Source organism: Setaria viridis, chromosome 4 (assembly GCF_005286985.2).
Source record: "Setaria viridis chromosome 4, Setaria_viridis_v4.0, whole genome shotgun sequence".
In the NCBI taxonomy this organism is placed as follows: Eukaryota; Viridiplantae; Streptophyta; class Magnoliopsida; order Poales; family Poaceae; genus Setaria; species Setaria viridis.
In genome coordinates this window covers 37,570,197-37,582,873 of record NC_048266.2, presented here as the reverse complement: position 1 = coordinate 37,582,873, position 12,677 = coordinate 37,570,197, and the positions used below count along the sequence as shown (strand labels likewise).

General features: G+C 45.0%; 2 protein-coding genes and 13 non-coding genes across 16 annotated transcripts; 14 read left to right on the top strand and 1 right to left on the bottom strand.

Annotated features, from left to right (window-relative positions):
* The first annotated feature begins 597 nt into the window (after window positions 1-597).
* Window positions 598-3,923, top strand: LOC117852803 (uncharacterized vacuolar membrane protein YML018C). The gene is made up of 4 exons (XM_034735072.2): window positions 598-1,071; window positions 1,884-2,470; window positions 2,699-3,119; window positions 3,313-3,923. Exons 1-4 carry the CDS (start codon window positions 1,026-1,028, stop codon window positions 3,624-3,626), a joined length of 1,368 nt encoding a protein of 455 aa, XP_034590963.1. The 5' UTR covers window positions 598-1,025; the 3' UTR covers window positions 3,627-3,923.
* Window positions 3,924-4,394: 471 nt separating this feature from the next.
* On the top strand, window positions 4,395-4,489 carry LOC117854289 (small nucleolar RNA Z157/R69/R10). The gene has a single exon (XR_004640220.1). It is a non-coding gene; the product is annotated as a small nucleolar RNA Z157/R69/R10 (small nucleolar RNA).
* Window positions 4,490-4,560: 71 nt separating this feature from the next.
* On the top strand, window positions 4,561-4,659 carry LOC117854288 (small nucleolar RNA Z157/R69/R10). Its single transcript, XR_004640219.1, has one exon. It is a non-coding gene; the product is annotated as a small nucleolar RNA Z157/R69/R10 (small nucleolar RNA).
* An 83-nt stretch (window positions 4,660-4,742) lies between these two features.
* Window positions 4,743-4,870, top strand: LOC117854314 (small nucleolar RNA snoR80). The gene has a single exon (XR_004640243.1). It is a non-coding gene; the product is annotated as a small nucleolar RNA snoR80 (small nucleolar RNA).
* A 198-nt stretch (window positions 4,871-5,068) lies between these two features.
* On the top strand, window positions 5,069-5,160 carry LOC117854356 (small nucleolar RNA R38). The gene has a single exon (XR_004640283.1). It is a non-coding gene; the product is annotated as a small nucleolar RNA R38 (small nucleolar RNA).
* A 53-nt stretch (window positions 5,161-5,213) lies between these two features.
* Window positions 5,214-5,299, top strand: LOC117854309 (small nucleolar RNA snoR20a). Its single transcript, XR_004640239.1, has one exon. It is a non-coding gene; the product is annotated as a small nucleolar RNA snoR20a (small nucleolar RNA).
* A 79-nt stretch (window positions 5,300-5,378) lies between these two features.
* Window positions 5,379-5,486, top strand: LOC117854303 (small nucleolar RNA Z107/R87). Its single transcript, XR_004640233.1, has one exon. It is a non-coding gene; the product is annotated as a small nucleolar RNA Z107/R87 (small nucleolar RNA).
* Window positions 5,487-5,524: 38 nt separating this feature from the next.
* LOC117854336 (small nucleolar RNA R30/Z108) lies at window positions 5,525-5,624 on the top strand. The gene has a single exon (XR_004640264.1). It is a non-coding gene; the product is annotated as a small nucleolar RNA R30/Z108 (small nucleolar RNA).
* A 134-nt stretch (window positions 5,625-5,758) lies between these two features.
* Window positions 5,759-5,853, top strand: LOC117854299 (small nucleolar RNA snoR31/Z110/Z27). Its single transcript, XR_004640230.1, has one exon. It is a non-coding gene; the product is annotated as a small nucleolar RNA snoR31/Z110/Z27 (small nucleolar RNA).
* A 135-nt stretch (window positions 5,854-5,988) lies between these two features.
* Window positions 5,989-6,071, top strand: LOC117854306 (small nucleolar RNA snoR77Y). The gene has a single exon (XR_004640236.1). It is a non-coding gene; the product is annotated as a small nucleolar RNA snoR77Y (small nucleolar RNA).
* An 89-nt stretch (window positions 6,072-6,160) lies between these two features.
* Window positions 6,161-6,346, top strand: LOC117854294 (small nucleolar RNA Z112). Its single transcript, XR_004640225.1, has one exon. It is a non-coding gene; the product is annotated as a small nucleolar RNA Z112 (small nucleolar RNA).
* Window positions 6,347-6,372: 26 nt separating this feature from the next.
* LOC117854323 (small nucleolar RNA snoR2/U65) lies at window positions 6,373-6,523 on the top strand. The gene has a single exon (XR_004640252.1). It is a non-coding gene; the product is annotated as a small nucleolar RNA snoR2/U65 (small nucleolar RNA).
* A 100-nt stretch (window positions 6,524-6,623) lies between these two features.
* Window positions 6,624-6,742, top strand: LOC117854330 (small nucleolar RNA SNORD14). The gene has a single exon (XR_004640259.1). It is a non-coding gene; the product is annotated as a small nucleolar RNA SNORD14 (small nucleolar RNA).
* Window positions 6,743-6,826: 84 nt separating this feature from the next.
* LOC117854320 (small nucleolar RNA SNORD14) lies at window positions 6,827-6,945 on the top strand. The gene has a single exon (XR_004640249.1). It is a non-coding gene; the product is annotated as a small nucleolar RNA SNORD14 (small nucleolar RNA).
* Window positions 6,946-7,948: 1,003 nt separating this feature from the next.
* On the bottom strand, window positions 7,949-12,649 carry LOC117852801 (uncharacterized). 2 transcript variants are annotated; one of them, XM_034735070.2, is made up of 3 exons: window positions 11,643-12,649; window positions 9,340-9,605; window positions 7,949-8,831 (listed from the first exon to the last, which is right to left on the bottom strand). In XM_034735070.2, exons 1-3 carry the CDS (start codon window positions 12,560-12,562, stop codon window positions 8,101-8,103), a joined length of 1,917 nt encoding a protein of 638 aa, XP_034590961.1. In that variant the 5' UTR covers window positions 12,563-12,649; the 3' UTR covers window positions 7,949-8,100. The 2 variants fall into 2 exon arrangements, with proteins under 2 accessions (XP_034590961.1, XP_034590962.1); XM_034735071.2 differs by having other exon boundaries at window positions 7,949-8,819; window positions 11,643-12,644.
* Between the last annotated feature and the right edge of the window lie 28 nt (window positions 12,650-12,677).

Below are 12,677 nucleotides of genomic sequence, written 5' to 3'. Positions count from 1 at the left end.
CGCTAGCAGCTTCATACTTTATATCTCTGACATTTTCTATCTTTTAGGGGCACTAATCTTGACGCAACTGGGTGTTTGGATAGCAGGTGCTAAATTTTAGCACCTGTCACATCGGATGTTTGGACACTAATTAGGAGTATTAAACATAGCCTAATTACAAAACTAATTGCACAACCCCTAGGCTAATGCGAGACGAATCTATTAAGCCTAATTAATCCATCATTAGCGAATGGTTACTGTAGCACCACATTGTCAAATCATGGACTAATTAGGCTTAATAGATTCGTCTCGCGATTTAGCCTAGGGGTTGTGCAATTAGTTTTGTAATTAGACTATATTTAATACTCCTAATTAATGTCCAAACATCCGATGTGACAGGTGCTAAAATTTAGCACATGCCTCCCAAACACCCAAGTGTATTTCCCGTCGCCATCATGCAGCACAAGAGGGAAGGTTCGCTGTCACGTGTTCCACGAGAGTCCAAGTATCCGGCAATTAAAAGATTTTCAAAAACGAAAAAAAAGTACTAGTTAGGCCATTTGGCTGAGCTGACACCGGGACCCACATCACGAAGAAGAAGCGACCGAGCCAGCACCACCAACCGACCGGGGGCGGACGCCCACGGCCACCAGCACGGCCGCACCCCTCCGCAGCTCCGAATCCGCGTGCGAGTGCCGGAGCGCGAGTATCCCCGAACTCGCCGGCCACCGCCGCCGCTCCCGGCTCCTCCCCGTCAACGACAGGACCCCCAGCCTCCCCGGCGCACTGCGCCGTCCCCGTGGAAGCGCGCGTGGGGTCGTCCCTCCTTCACGCGCGCGCCCCGTCGGCCAGCGGCTAGCTAAGGCCCCCCGTCGCCACGCCGGCGTTGTGCGCCCGACCGCAGGGGGGCAGTTGTTTGGCGCGTGCGTGCGCCCCCCGTCGTTGTCACGCGGATGTCGCGGCGCGTGGCTAGCTGAGGCGACCAAGAGGGCGGGCGGGAGAAGCCTGGATCCGGAGTGGTGGGCGAGGTGGCGGTGTCCATAGAGATGGGATCCATGGACTCCTCCCAGCATGATTCAACCTCTGCGCCAGGTGACTCGGCTCTCGTCATACCCTTTTCTGTTTTCTGGCAAATTTCGCGTTCCTTTTATTCCCAGCGGGTTCGTCATAAAGGGTGTGGTGGATTATGTCCAAGGAATCTGCTGATTTGCCATGCCAGAATGGGGTGTTGCGTGCTTCTCTCGTCTCGGATGACAATCGTGCTAAGCTCGTGGGGTTCTAGAGACTAAAGGTTGGGTTTCCTAGTTAGGAACCGTTCCTTGGTTTGCAATGGGTGAATTGGGCACCCCACTTGCGCAAACCAAGCAAACTGTTACTACCCTCAAAAGTTATTTAAGAAAAAAAGCCAACTGTTACTGGTAGTGGGACATAAGCGGGAATGCGCAGGCTGTGGACCAATTATCGTTTGTTCGTGCTTAATTTTACGATAAAAAAATATATGTTCATTCTTCCTCCAAGTGTCGGTATACTCTATACGACAGAAGTCCTAAGCTCTTATCAGATTAGTTTTTGCAGTCACTTGCCTAAGGCCATGACCCGGATGGTTGGCTGGTCGTTTGCGGGAGGTTCTAGGTTTTTTGTGCCACGGTGGAAGGCTGCAGAAGTGCTTGCCATGACATCCGTGTCGCTGCCTGCTTAAGCGGCTGATGCCTAAAGCCTAGAGGCCATTTGGCATGAAAATTGATTGTTTGATTCTGGATAACTGAAGATTAGCGTGTAAAATTAGTGAATCCCATTGTGGGTTAATGGTTAAGAGACAATAGCTCTTCCTTTAAGTGCCTATCTAAGCATTCTTGCATTGTACATACTCTTAGTGTTAAACTTATCGTTCCTCATGTTAACAGGAAGTTTGGAGGGTGTTGATGGAAGCAGAAGCAGCATCAACAAGTGGACAAAAATGACCAGCACAGACTCATGGAGATGGTGCCTTGGGTTGATTTACATTGTTGCTGTTGCGAGTATATGGATTGCCGCTAGCTACGTTGTGCAGTCTGTTGTTGATGGTGGTGTTTCCCCGTTCTTGATCACCTACATATGCAATTCTCTGTTTGTTGTCTACATTCCCATAATCGAGGTTGCCCGGTACTTTGAGGGTTCTGTCAGCAACTTTTGGACAAAGTTGAAATGCAAGGATGCTGAAAGCCTGCAGCAGTCTGCTGATCTGGAGAGTGTGAATCTTCTCCAAAGTGGTGGACATGAGATCAATGCTGCCTTGGATCAATCGCCAACAAGGTCGCCTGAAGGCACTTTGACTCCAGATGCAAGGTTCCCTGCCCAGACAGAGCTTAACGTTGCAGATTGCAGCAAAGGATTGGATGCAAAAGGGCGCTGGACACGTGCTCGTGTAGCCAAAGTCAGCATGATAGTCTGCCCTTTTTGGTTCCTTGCCCAGCTAACGTTCAACCTGTCCCTAAGATACACCACTGTTACGGTAAGTGCTTCTGGGAATAATTGCATGCTACTTCCATAGTTCCATATTGACATTTACTTTGAGTCTAGGGTGCTAATTGGTGCCCTTAAGGGCTAAGTGTATCCACCGACCCTCTATAGTTCAACTATAGAGGGTTGGTGGATACCCTTAGTGGCTCCAAGTCATACCCCTACTTTTGTCCTGTCACTTGTAGGTCTATAATATGATCCTATTTCTCTGAATTTGCAGTCAAACACGATCCTGAGCAGCACGTCAAGCCTCTTCACTTTCTTGGTTGCATTAGTATTTCTTGGAGAAACATTCACATGGCTGAAGCTAGTCAGTGTGCTTCTCTGCATGGGAGGAACAATAATTGTTAGCCTGGCAGATTCAAGTAGCTCAGTTAATGCTATTGCCACAAATCCTCTTCTCGGAGATTTCCTTTCTATTGTTTCTGCTGGTTGTTATGCAATATATATCACCTTGATACGGAAAAAGTTGCCTGATGAAAAGGAAGGTGAAGGCCAAGTGAGTATGGCTCAGTTCCTGGGATTCCTTGGACTGTTTAATCTGTTGTTTTTTCTTCCTGTTGCATTGGTGTTGAATTTTGCCAAGCTGGAGCCATTCCACAGGCTGACATGGGAGCAAGTTGGTCTTATTGTTGGAAAAGGTAGGTTTGCCCTTTATTCACGTACTTTCTTTTTCCCTGTCAGATGCATCAGTTGCTCAATGATAACATGAGTAACAATAGTGCATCATGTTGGCATGCTGTTTCAACAATATATGGGAATGGCTAAAGGAAAGTGATCTGTAGATTGTGAAATGAATTGCTGCTAACTTATGATCTGTGGCATTCTTTGCAGGCTTGTTAGACAATGTTTTGAGCGACTACCTGTGGGCGAAAGCGGTCCTTCTCACAACAACTACAGTCGCTACAGCTGGCCTCACAATTCAAGTCCCAATTGCTGCAGTTGTCGACACGCTCACTGGTCATGCTCCGCATCTGCTGAACTACGTCGGAGCTGCTGCTGTACTGGTTGGTTTTGCTGGGATCAACATCCCAGTTGGAGAGTCTCCACAGGCTGCTCAGCAAGAGCAGGAAACTCCAATTGCTAGCATGGTTGATGACCCGCTTCATTTGCCCACCAGTAGGAATGCTACTGATGCTATCTCATAGTAGCTTCCTGGCTGGTTTATTCATAGTTCTTAGGATGCTGTAATTATCAAGCAATGCCTATAATTTCCCCCCTTTGAGCCGTGACACCAGAACAGAAGAGTAGCCTACCTAGTTTGTTCGGATTGAACCTTGAGCGAAAAGTGTTTTGCGCTTTGTATTTATCTGTAATTCTTTACATCTGTCGAATTGGGTCTCACACGGGGACATAAAACCCCTCTGTAAGATCTGCTGCACATGGTGAAGTGATGTTATTTGTTACGGCAATGTCAACTGAAAAATAAACTATTTTGTTCTCTAGGTTTTAATTTACATCATATATTTACTTTATTCCTTGCAACAAACTAAACATATGCCTTGTGCAGTTAGAATTTTTACACAAGCCTTAGGATTTGAATGTAGAGAAAAGTTCGCTAGCCCAGGTCCTCATCCACCAAGCAAAGCCCAAGTCTAAAAAAGTTCGCTAGCCCAGGTCCTTATCCACCAAACGAAGCCCATGTCCAAAATAAGGCCCAGAAAGCCCACGGTTTCTAGGTTTTCCTCCTTTCCACACTCCCAGGTCCCGTCGCCGCCATGCTGGCTATAAATTATCGCAAGCACAACCTCCATACCTCACCCTAGGGTTGCCAGCACGAGCCGCCGCCGCCGCCGCCGCCGCCTCGTCGCAGCTACCGCTTTGCGTCAGATCCGCAATATGCCTCTTCTTCGGTTCAAGCGTATCGTGGGTTAGATTTTTTCCCCATTTTTTGTGGCCGCAACGGTTGATTTGAGGTTGGAGCGGTGATGAGCAATTTTCGTGGACTAGAGTTTCTGATATTACCTCGGTAGTATTTGACGACCAAACCCTTGGCTGTCTGAGCTCCCAAATCTCTTACATCTATCGTTTTATTGTTTTGTTTAGGTAGTTTTACTTCCTGTTGCAGAGGTTTGTACGAGATTTCGAGTTGTGATGAACAACTGTGTTTTGGACTAGAGTTTCTGATACTGCTAATTCGTGGTAGTTGAAGACCAAACCCTTGGCTGTCTGAACTCAAATCTCGCAAATCAGCAATAGCTTTGTCGTATTTAGAGTTGAGATTAGGTTCGTCTTTCTAATACTTTTTCTTAGATGCGTCCATTACCAATTCTGGAGGATTATTTCGTTTCTCTCGGTATAATGGCTCGGACGCGACATGCTATTCTTGTGGTTATATCCTGATTGGTGGCTTTTTTGTGCCAATCCAATCCTGGAAAGGCCACATAAATTCAATTACATGTGTATTTGATTTTTTATGTCTTCTTGAGATCGAGGGATCTATATGATGTGAAACTTTGAAAGGGACAGCGCCTTATCAGTTTGATTGTGGCGTACCATGACAATTCTTTCATATTGAATAGGAAGATCTGATAGATCCCTCAAACATTTATCTTGTTTCTTTGTTTTTCTGTTTCTATTGTCTGATCAAAGATGTGGATGATGATAATAAAAGTAAAATACAGTTATCCCTGTCTGATTCCTTCACAAGGGTGCTGAGAATACTTTTAAACTGACACATTGTGTTTTTCCGTTCATTCTGCTAGTTATTATAAAGTTCTTTTTGTTGGATATTGGCCTTTGATGACCTTATGATTGCAGAACAGGTGAATATTTGCCTGATATCTGTTGATATTTCTCATGAACTAGGACGGTCTGAGGTCGATTCCACATGAACTTAAGTAATAGCTTGTTGATATCTATATAGTTGCTTCTGTTGTTTGATTAACAGATTTGAATGAGATGGCTGTGACGACTCAGTAATATTCAAGCTCAACAGACCAAATCACATGTTTATCTCAAAATTGAGATTAATCTGTATGCCGATTATCCCGCTGAACTGAGCCATCTGAGATCTTTTGCCAGATTTTTTTAATTATTATTGGAGATCTGTATGCAATGAGGACAAATAAGCTCCCTCTTCTGAAGACATTGAGGACGCTTGCTGGCAGAATCGAACCAATAAACCTATTGCCACCACTGAGCTACTTATTGTTTCCAATAGTTTATTGTTTGCAGTTTCTCTATTTCATAAATTTTAGGTAGTGAGGATTAGGATAGCCTAACTCTTGATCTGAGGCGCACTCTGCTGTTCGATTGGTGATGTTTGTGTCTCGTATCTTGTATCAAAGGATGAAACCTTGAAACAATCTTAGGACACCTTCTGACACAGTGCTTGCACTGTGAATGAGAAGGCAATTATATTCTGATGATACTAAATGTTTAATTTGATGTATCTTCTAGAAATTTCTTTCAGAGTTCTCTTTTCAACATGTTTCATCATTTTGCAAGTTTAGACTCCGGTCTGTTATGCTTTTAACCTTTACATATTAGATGGCAATACTCCAACAGAAGCCTATGAAGATTAGCTATATATCTGGAATTACCGTCAGATTTACTTGTGACGACAATTGCCTGGCTTCCTGAGGCTCAACTGAGACTATACATTCTATTTTTCCCAGATAACTGTACCTGTCAATCCTGCTCTAGTTCTAGTGATTTTTGCTATATCTGTACAGTTCTAGTCCCAGTGAAGATCTCAAGACCTACCGATAGGAAGTGCCGTTTGACACTGTTAGCAGCAGCTGCTTCTCTCAGCTGCAGGTGTTCATCCTTAGACCATAACCTTTGTGGTTTGGTCTGGGGGTGGGGCTCCCATCTGCCATTGCTTGATTGTATTAATTTTCTACTATGATGTTATATATTGTACTTTCTGCATTGTTTGCCATTCTTTTGGGCCTGATGCCACGTCTCCGGTAGCTATGAGCATTGACCGGAGATGCTATGATTAGGCCAAAAAAGAGTCGTTTCAACGTTTCACATGTTGATAGGAACCTGGGGACTGCACCTCTATCTGTCCACAGAGCCGGTTTCTGTGATTACATCTACTCTTACAAATATACACTTAGTTTTTTTGTCCACCTTCATTCTTTAAAATATGCTCTAAATTTTGTATTTAAATCAGTTTATATTTGGTATTTGAGCATTGCAAATGATGAAAGAATCAAGGCTTGTTTCTCTACATTCGCAGTTGCCGCCTAAGAGCTTTCGCCTTGCCAGGCTTGAGAGCTAGTGCTGCTAAATCCTTCCTTGGATGTCTGATGCAATCATACAAATTCAATACTGTCTCATGTAGTCAAAATAATTTCCTACAATTGTTTCATTTCTTATTGTTTTGTGAGTAATCTGTGCCCTATGATGATCGAATCAAGGCTTGTTTCTCTACATTCGCAGTTGCCGCCTAAGAGCTTTCGCCCTGCCAGGCTTGAGAGCTAATGCTGCTAAATCCTTCCTTGGATGTCTGAGGGCATAATACACTCATTGTTGAATATGCTGTATCTGTTAGTTTTCCTTCTCTTTGTTCTTTTTTAGCAACTAATAATTATCATATAACTAATAATTAGTCCAATGTAGCGTATCTACTGCTGAAGATATCATAAGATTATGCAAAGCTGGGAACCGGAGAGCAGAAGGGCTGGACAATGGAAAAGATAGATCAAGTTTGATGGCTAGTATATATTGTTGGGTGGTTTTATCCTGTTCATGGATCCAGTATGTATGTTTCACGAGTTTATATTGATGTAATTTGTTGAAATGTATTAGCAACTTGAAACAAGCATTTGTCAAATTGTCTCTTATTTTTACTTCTGGCAGTTTTCTTAACGACGTCGCAAGGCTTGACTAAGGTTATGACTATCAAATTGTAGAAAATGTAATAAATTTTTTTGTATCAAATGAAATTGAGATTTTGAAACCATGCTTATCCTACGAGGACGGAATGTCTCTTTGAAACGTGGGTAGTTTGAGGCAGGTTTTGGAGTTGAAACCATGCATATCCTACGAGGACGGAAGGAGAGTTTTGTCGTGGGACTTCTTTTTCCCTTCAGTTTTTTCGTGTTACTGCTTGCTAAATGTTTCTAAAATATTACTGTTCACTCATGTTTTTCTTAATTGTTTTTATAGGCAGAAGATTTTATTCTTTAAACCCCGTACAGGGCCTAGATGATTAGAACCGAATTAGTAATATTAGCAGCATTGTGCTTGCCTCCTTCGCTAAATTGTGGGTCTTGTCAATCTTTCTATACAAGGCCACAATCAAAGGCACATTCTGCTAGTATGGATCTGACTCCAGTCGCCCGTGAGATTGGGTCTGCTGGCGAAGAGTATTTTGTTCCAAACAAACTGTGAAAACTAGAAACAGTAATAACCAACGTAAAATATCATAACTCTTCGTCAACCATGGAGCCGATTTCTCGAAAAACAACGTCCAACAGCAGGAAAGGAAAACTGCTGATCTCTGGAACATGCATAATTTGCAACTGGCAAACTACGTTTTGATTTATATGGGGCTGTAGTACACATTTGCAGTGATAGCACAAAGTTCACATAATAAGATAGCCATACAGCATCACATCGTCAACTACATTGCGAGGCAAAAGAAAACGTCGGGAAAGGTTGCCCCTTTCACCTTGATGTTGAGCGAGCAGTGATGGAAGAATGGTATGTGGTGCTCCTCTGCTTGCGGTAGGAGGAATAGACATCATCGTACTGGCTCACCTCATTCGGATCGGCAGAAGCTCCCAGACCCAAGCGGCTGCTGGACCCTGGTTTGCTTTCAATGCTACCATCAGCACGCATCCCTGTCTCAGGGTTTACAAGCAGGTTAGGCGGGGGAGGAATGCACGCCCCTCCCTTTCGAGCAGGAAGTTCCCTCTCATAGTCATCATAATCGTCACGCTCGATCTGCCTCATCGGACCTTCTGATGGGTTTACCTCCCCAATCTCGCTGAAGAACTTTGATACACGCTCAAGGATCTCAGACTCTGGGACGGTCGACGGAGGGATGACTGTGGGGATGTCAAGCGGGCTCAAGGGAGAGTATGGTACTCCACTACCTATCTGCATCTTCCGAACCATTCCGGGAATGAGGCCAGGTGGGAAGAGTGGATAAGGAGGTGGATTGGAATCACTTGTTGGAGCAGCGGTGCTTTGAGGAATCATAGATGGAATCAAAGATGGTTGCACTGGCAAAGATCCTGTAAAAGTGGTTTGACCTACGGGAGGATAAACACCGGCTGAAAATTGTGCAGAAGGCGCAGATTGGGGTGGACCAGAAATAGGATGGATTGTTTTTTCCTTCTCTGGAGGTTCCGATGACCATTTTGAGGGCACCACTGCTGATCCTGCAAAAACATCTACAATCATTTAGGATTGCTGCAAACGAGCAAAATGTCCACGCAATTACATCATAAAAGATATTGCAAAGAGATGTAACGGCATAGAATTAACCAATAAAATGATTTAACTGAGAAGATAAATAATCAACTCAAGAAAGTTTTCTAGTTGGATTGAACATAGAAATGATGGTGGCCCGAATATTTTCAGGGAATGAAATCCAGAAAATTACAAATCCTCTAAGTAGTGGCCACAACATATAGCAGCTAGTAAAGTTCAGAACTTGCCCAAAAACTTTCTGTAATCAACATATCATGATCAAAAGCTAGGAGTTACTGAATCAAAACAAGAAAAATGGTACTCAGTTGGAAACTCACTGGTAAAAAGAATACAAAAAAAAAATCCTTATATCAAAGCTACAACCCTCAGATACAACCCCCCCCCCCCCCCCCCCAAAAAAAAAAAAAGGTTAAGTGCCTAGATAGAATGGAAAAAATAGAGGTAGTTGAGGAGGCAGAGAGGAGTTACCTGCAAAGGTCGAGGGGTCTGGTGAAACATGCCGTGGTGCCGAAGGATATGCCAAACCACCTTTCATCTCTCTTTCAAAGTTAGCGATGGTTTCCTGGTCGTAAACTTCCTTTGAATCCCAAAACTGAAGGATTTTCTCAACACGAGTCTGGCTGTCATCTTTGCTCTGTGGATTATTGTAAATCCTTGCAAGCATGGAACCCAGCACAGATTTAAAAGCAACAGCCTCGTTGTCAAGGTCCCGAATATTAGTTCGTCTCTGTAAGCTGTAGCATGTAGAGAAATACATTAAATAATGCCGTGCACTATGGAATTCTCAGAAGCTAGATTAGACCTCTCAAGGATCATGCATCAGCAAGTTCTCCAGAGCAAGTGTTAAAAAATCCTAACCAAAAAGAATCTCAAGTGATTTCCAATCTACTTAGTTTGATCCATATTCAATATCATGATACATTAGTGGACTTATATAGCATAAGTTCATATTTATATATCCATGATTTTTCTTATTTCCCCATATGGACCCTTCAGTGTTTCCTCATGTTATTACGAGACTTAGATCTGATTACTCCTAACAAATAGATGTATTCGAAAGATCAAACAGATTACCGTTTAGAAAAGCACTATCACAAGATGCTATTTGTCATGTTTATAACACTGCACAGTTTATAACATTGCGTAAAGAACTGCAGTATCCTTTCATCTTCATATGCAAAAGGAAAAATTGGTCTATGACCAAAAGAATACCGTTTTAGAAATATGCCATCAAACCCAGGTAGTACACTTTAATAACATGGGAAGATCATGGTCTTTGGAAATTTACTACATCATGACATGTTGCATCCACAAAAAACGTTTTCCATCTATGGAACATGCTCTCCGTGCAGCACTCATCCTCATAGCTGCAGATCTGCTGCCTTCCCCTCCACTGCAACACGTCTCCCTCACTCTTTGCCCCTCATCATGGACTTCCCCCTCCGGCCCTTTGCTCCAAGCCGTGGACCTGATTTGTTTGCCACCTCCTCAGCTCACTCCATGAAGCTTGCTGCTGGTGTGGTTGGCTTGCTCTCAACTTATTCGTCCAATACTCATATCAGCATACAACGGTAAGGAGAAGAATTACTTAGAATAAATCAATTGATTTATTATGCATCGTCTTTTGCATTTGGATTCTGGTGGATGGTCAGCAGCAGTTGCGCTAGCTGCTACGACAGGCAGGGCTTCAGCGGGGCACCGTCTGGGAGAAGTTTCGAGCCTTCGATGCCGTGCTCGTCCATCTTCTCCCTTGCAGACACCTCCGTCTCTAGCGCAAGCCGCTGCGCACCTGCTCGCCTCCACCAGATATTTCCGTTCCTCTTGCTCAAATTGTGCCGCCTTAAATCAACTACCCCAAATCGAGCTCTAACTTGCCCAAATCAACTTGTCTTGTCACGGATCTGCGTGGAATTGAACTCCCATCCAAAACGAATTCATGATTTAGGAAAAGGGAAGGAAATCCAAATGAGGAAGGGGTGCCTCCACGCCTGTGATGCTGCGACTCACCGATGAAGGTAGGATGAAGGAGATAAGACAGGATATGGATGGAAAGGGTAACAGAGTGGTAAATTTCCAGATGGCCCAATCTTTTGATGGTATTAAAGTGTACCGGGTGGGCTAAGACGATGTTATTTCAGTACCGTAGAGCCAATTTTTTCTATGAGAAAAATATCCCAAATAAATAGGCATATGATCTTTCTTACCTCTATGTACAGAGCACGTGACTTTTTTTTTATTCACAATGAATCTGTAATCAGTCAAAAGGCAAAAAAAAAAGTATTTGCCAAGAAACAATGCCTCCATTGTTCAAATGCTTGTCTTTGCAAAGTACAACAACAACATAGCCTTTCGGTCCCAAGCAAGTTGGGGTAGGCTAGAGTTGAAACCCAACAAGAGCCACAAATCAGGGTTCAGGCACATGAATAGCTGTTTTGCAAAGTACAAGTCTTTGAAATGAATTAAGGTGAACTATGTAGCACCAAAGACCCCTAATTTGGTGAATGATTAAGATGACAAATATAGTAAATGCTAGAAATATGAAAAAGCCATTCTCTATGTTGCTGTACTACTGTTGACAGGATATCAAAAAAATTTCTGTTAATTAGCAAACACTTCATGCACTTTGTCAGTCACATAACCGCAAGGACTGTATCGCTCATACTCATCAAAATTAATACAAGGACAATCAATGAATTAAAGTGCTACACTTAAAAGACAAGGCATAGCATAAGCAGTTGTATTTAAAAAGTAGAGGTCAAATCGAGCCATACCTTTCAAAAAGAATATCGTTCACCAGGAAAATTATGTGCAGCTGGCGCTCCGAATCCTCCAAGGCAAATACTCTCTCCCTAAGAGCTTCAGCCAGGGCAGGGACAAATGGTAACCTTTGCATAAACCATGTTTTTGCTCCCTTTATTGATTCCTTGGTGCCATTAAGACTGTTAAGCACATCTTGCAGCTCAGCAGCAACATCAGTGGGCAGTGGCCCGGGTAGTCCCTTGAACGGTTGCGCCGCAGCCTCATAATCCCCATGGCCGTGAGCAGCAGCAAACTGCTGGTGCTGGTCGTAGAATGTCGGGTAGCCCGGCTGGTGAATCGGCGGCCCCCTCATCATAGGACCCATGGGCGGCATCATATGCATTGACCCCGGCGGGTACGGCCCCGGTGCCGGTGGGCGCGGCAAGAGCCAGAGCATGTACCTGTAGTAGGCGTGGCCTTCCCCGCCGAAGACGAAGGCGTAGTCAGGGTTGTCGTGCTGCTTGTCGCGGATCATGGCCTCGAATTCCGGCCCGTTCTTGCCGATGTACTCGACGAGCTTGTCGATGCGCTTCTGGAGCTCCGGATCAGCAGGGGGAGCGGCCGGCGGCGGAGGAGCGGATTCGAACGGCGGCGGGTGCATGTAGTGGTGGTGCGGCGGCGGGGAGTGCGTCGACATGACGTGCGGCGGCGGGTGCCCCCCGTAAGGGGGAGGCGGCTGCTGGTGCGGCGCTAGGTGCGAGTAGGCCGGCGGCATGGGACGCGCGTAGGGCGCAGGCGGGTACTGCGGGAGCGGAGCGCCGTAAGGGTGGGGTGGGTACTGCGGCGGCGGCGCCTGCGGATGGTAGCCGCCGTACTGCGGCGGCGGTGGCTGCTGCGCCTGCGCGTACGCCATGGCCGCCGCCGCCGCGTAGTCCTGGGGTTGCCGGTCCATGTGGGGGCTCCGGCGAGGAGACGGGTAGGGCTCGGAGAGCCGGTGATGGCGGCGGGGGAGACGGGAGGAGAGGAGAAGAGGCCCGAGAGAGTTCGCGAGATGCCGAGCCGAAGCC

Coding starts and splice junctions, on each gene's coding strand:
- LOC117852803 (XM_034735072.2), top strand. CDS start 1,026: ATGGGATCCATGGACTCCTCCCAGCATGATTCAACCTCTGCGCCAG. Junction 1,072..1,883: donor TGATTCAACCTCTGCGCCAG/GTGACTCGGCTC, acceptor TCATGTTAACAG/GAAGTTTGGAGGGTGTTGAT. Junction 3,120..3,312: donor TGGTCTTATTGTTGGAAAAG/GTAGGTTTGCCC, acceptor CATTCTTTGCAG/GCTTGTTAGACAATGTTTTG.
- LOC117852801 (XM_034735070.2), bottom strand. CDS start 12,562: ATGGACCGGCAACCCCAGGACTACGCGGCGGCGGCGGCCATGGCGTAC. Junction 9,606..11,642: donor AACGATATTCTTTTTGAAAG/GTATGGCTCGAT, acceptor TACATGCTACAG/CTTACAGAGACGAACTAATA. Junction 8,832..9,339: donor AGACCCCTCGACCTTTGCAG/GTAACTCCTCTC, acceptor AAATGATTGTAG/ATGTTTTTGCAGGATCAGCA.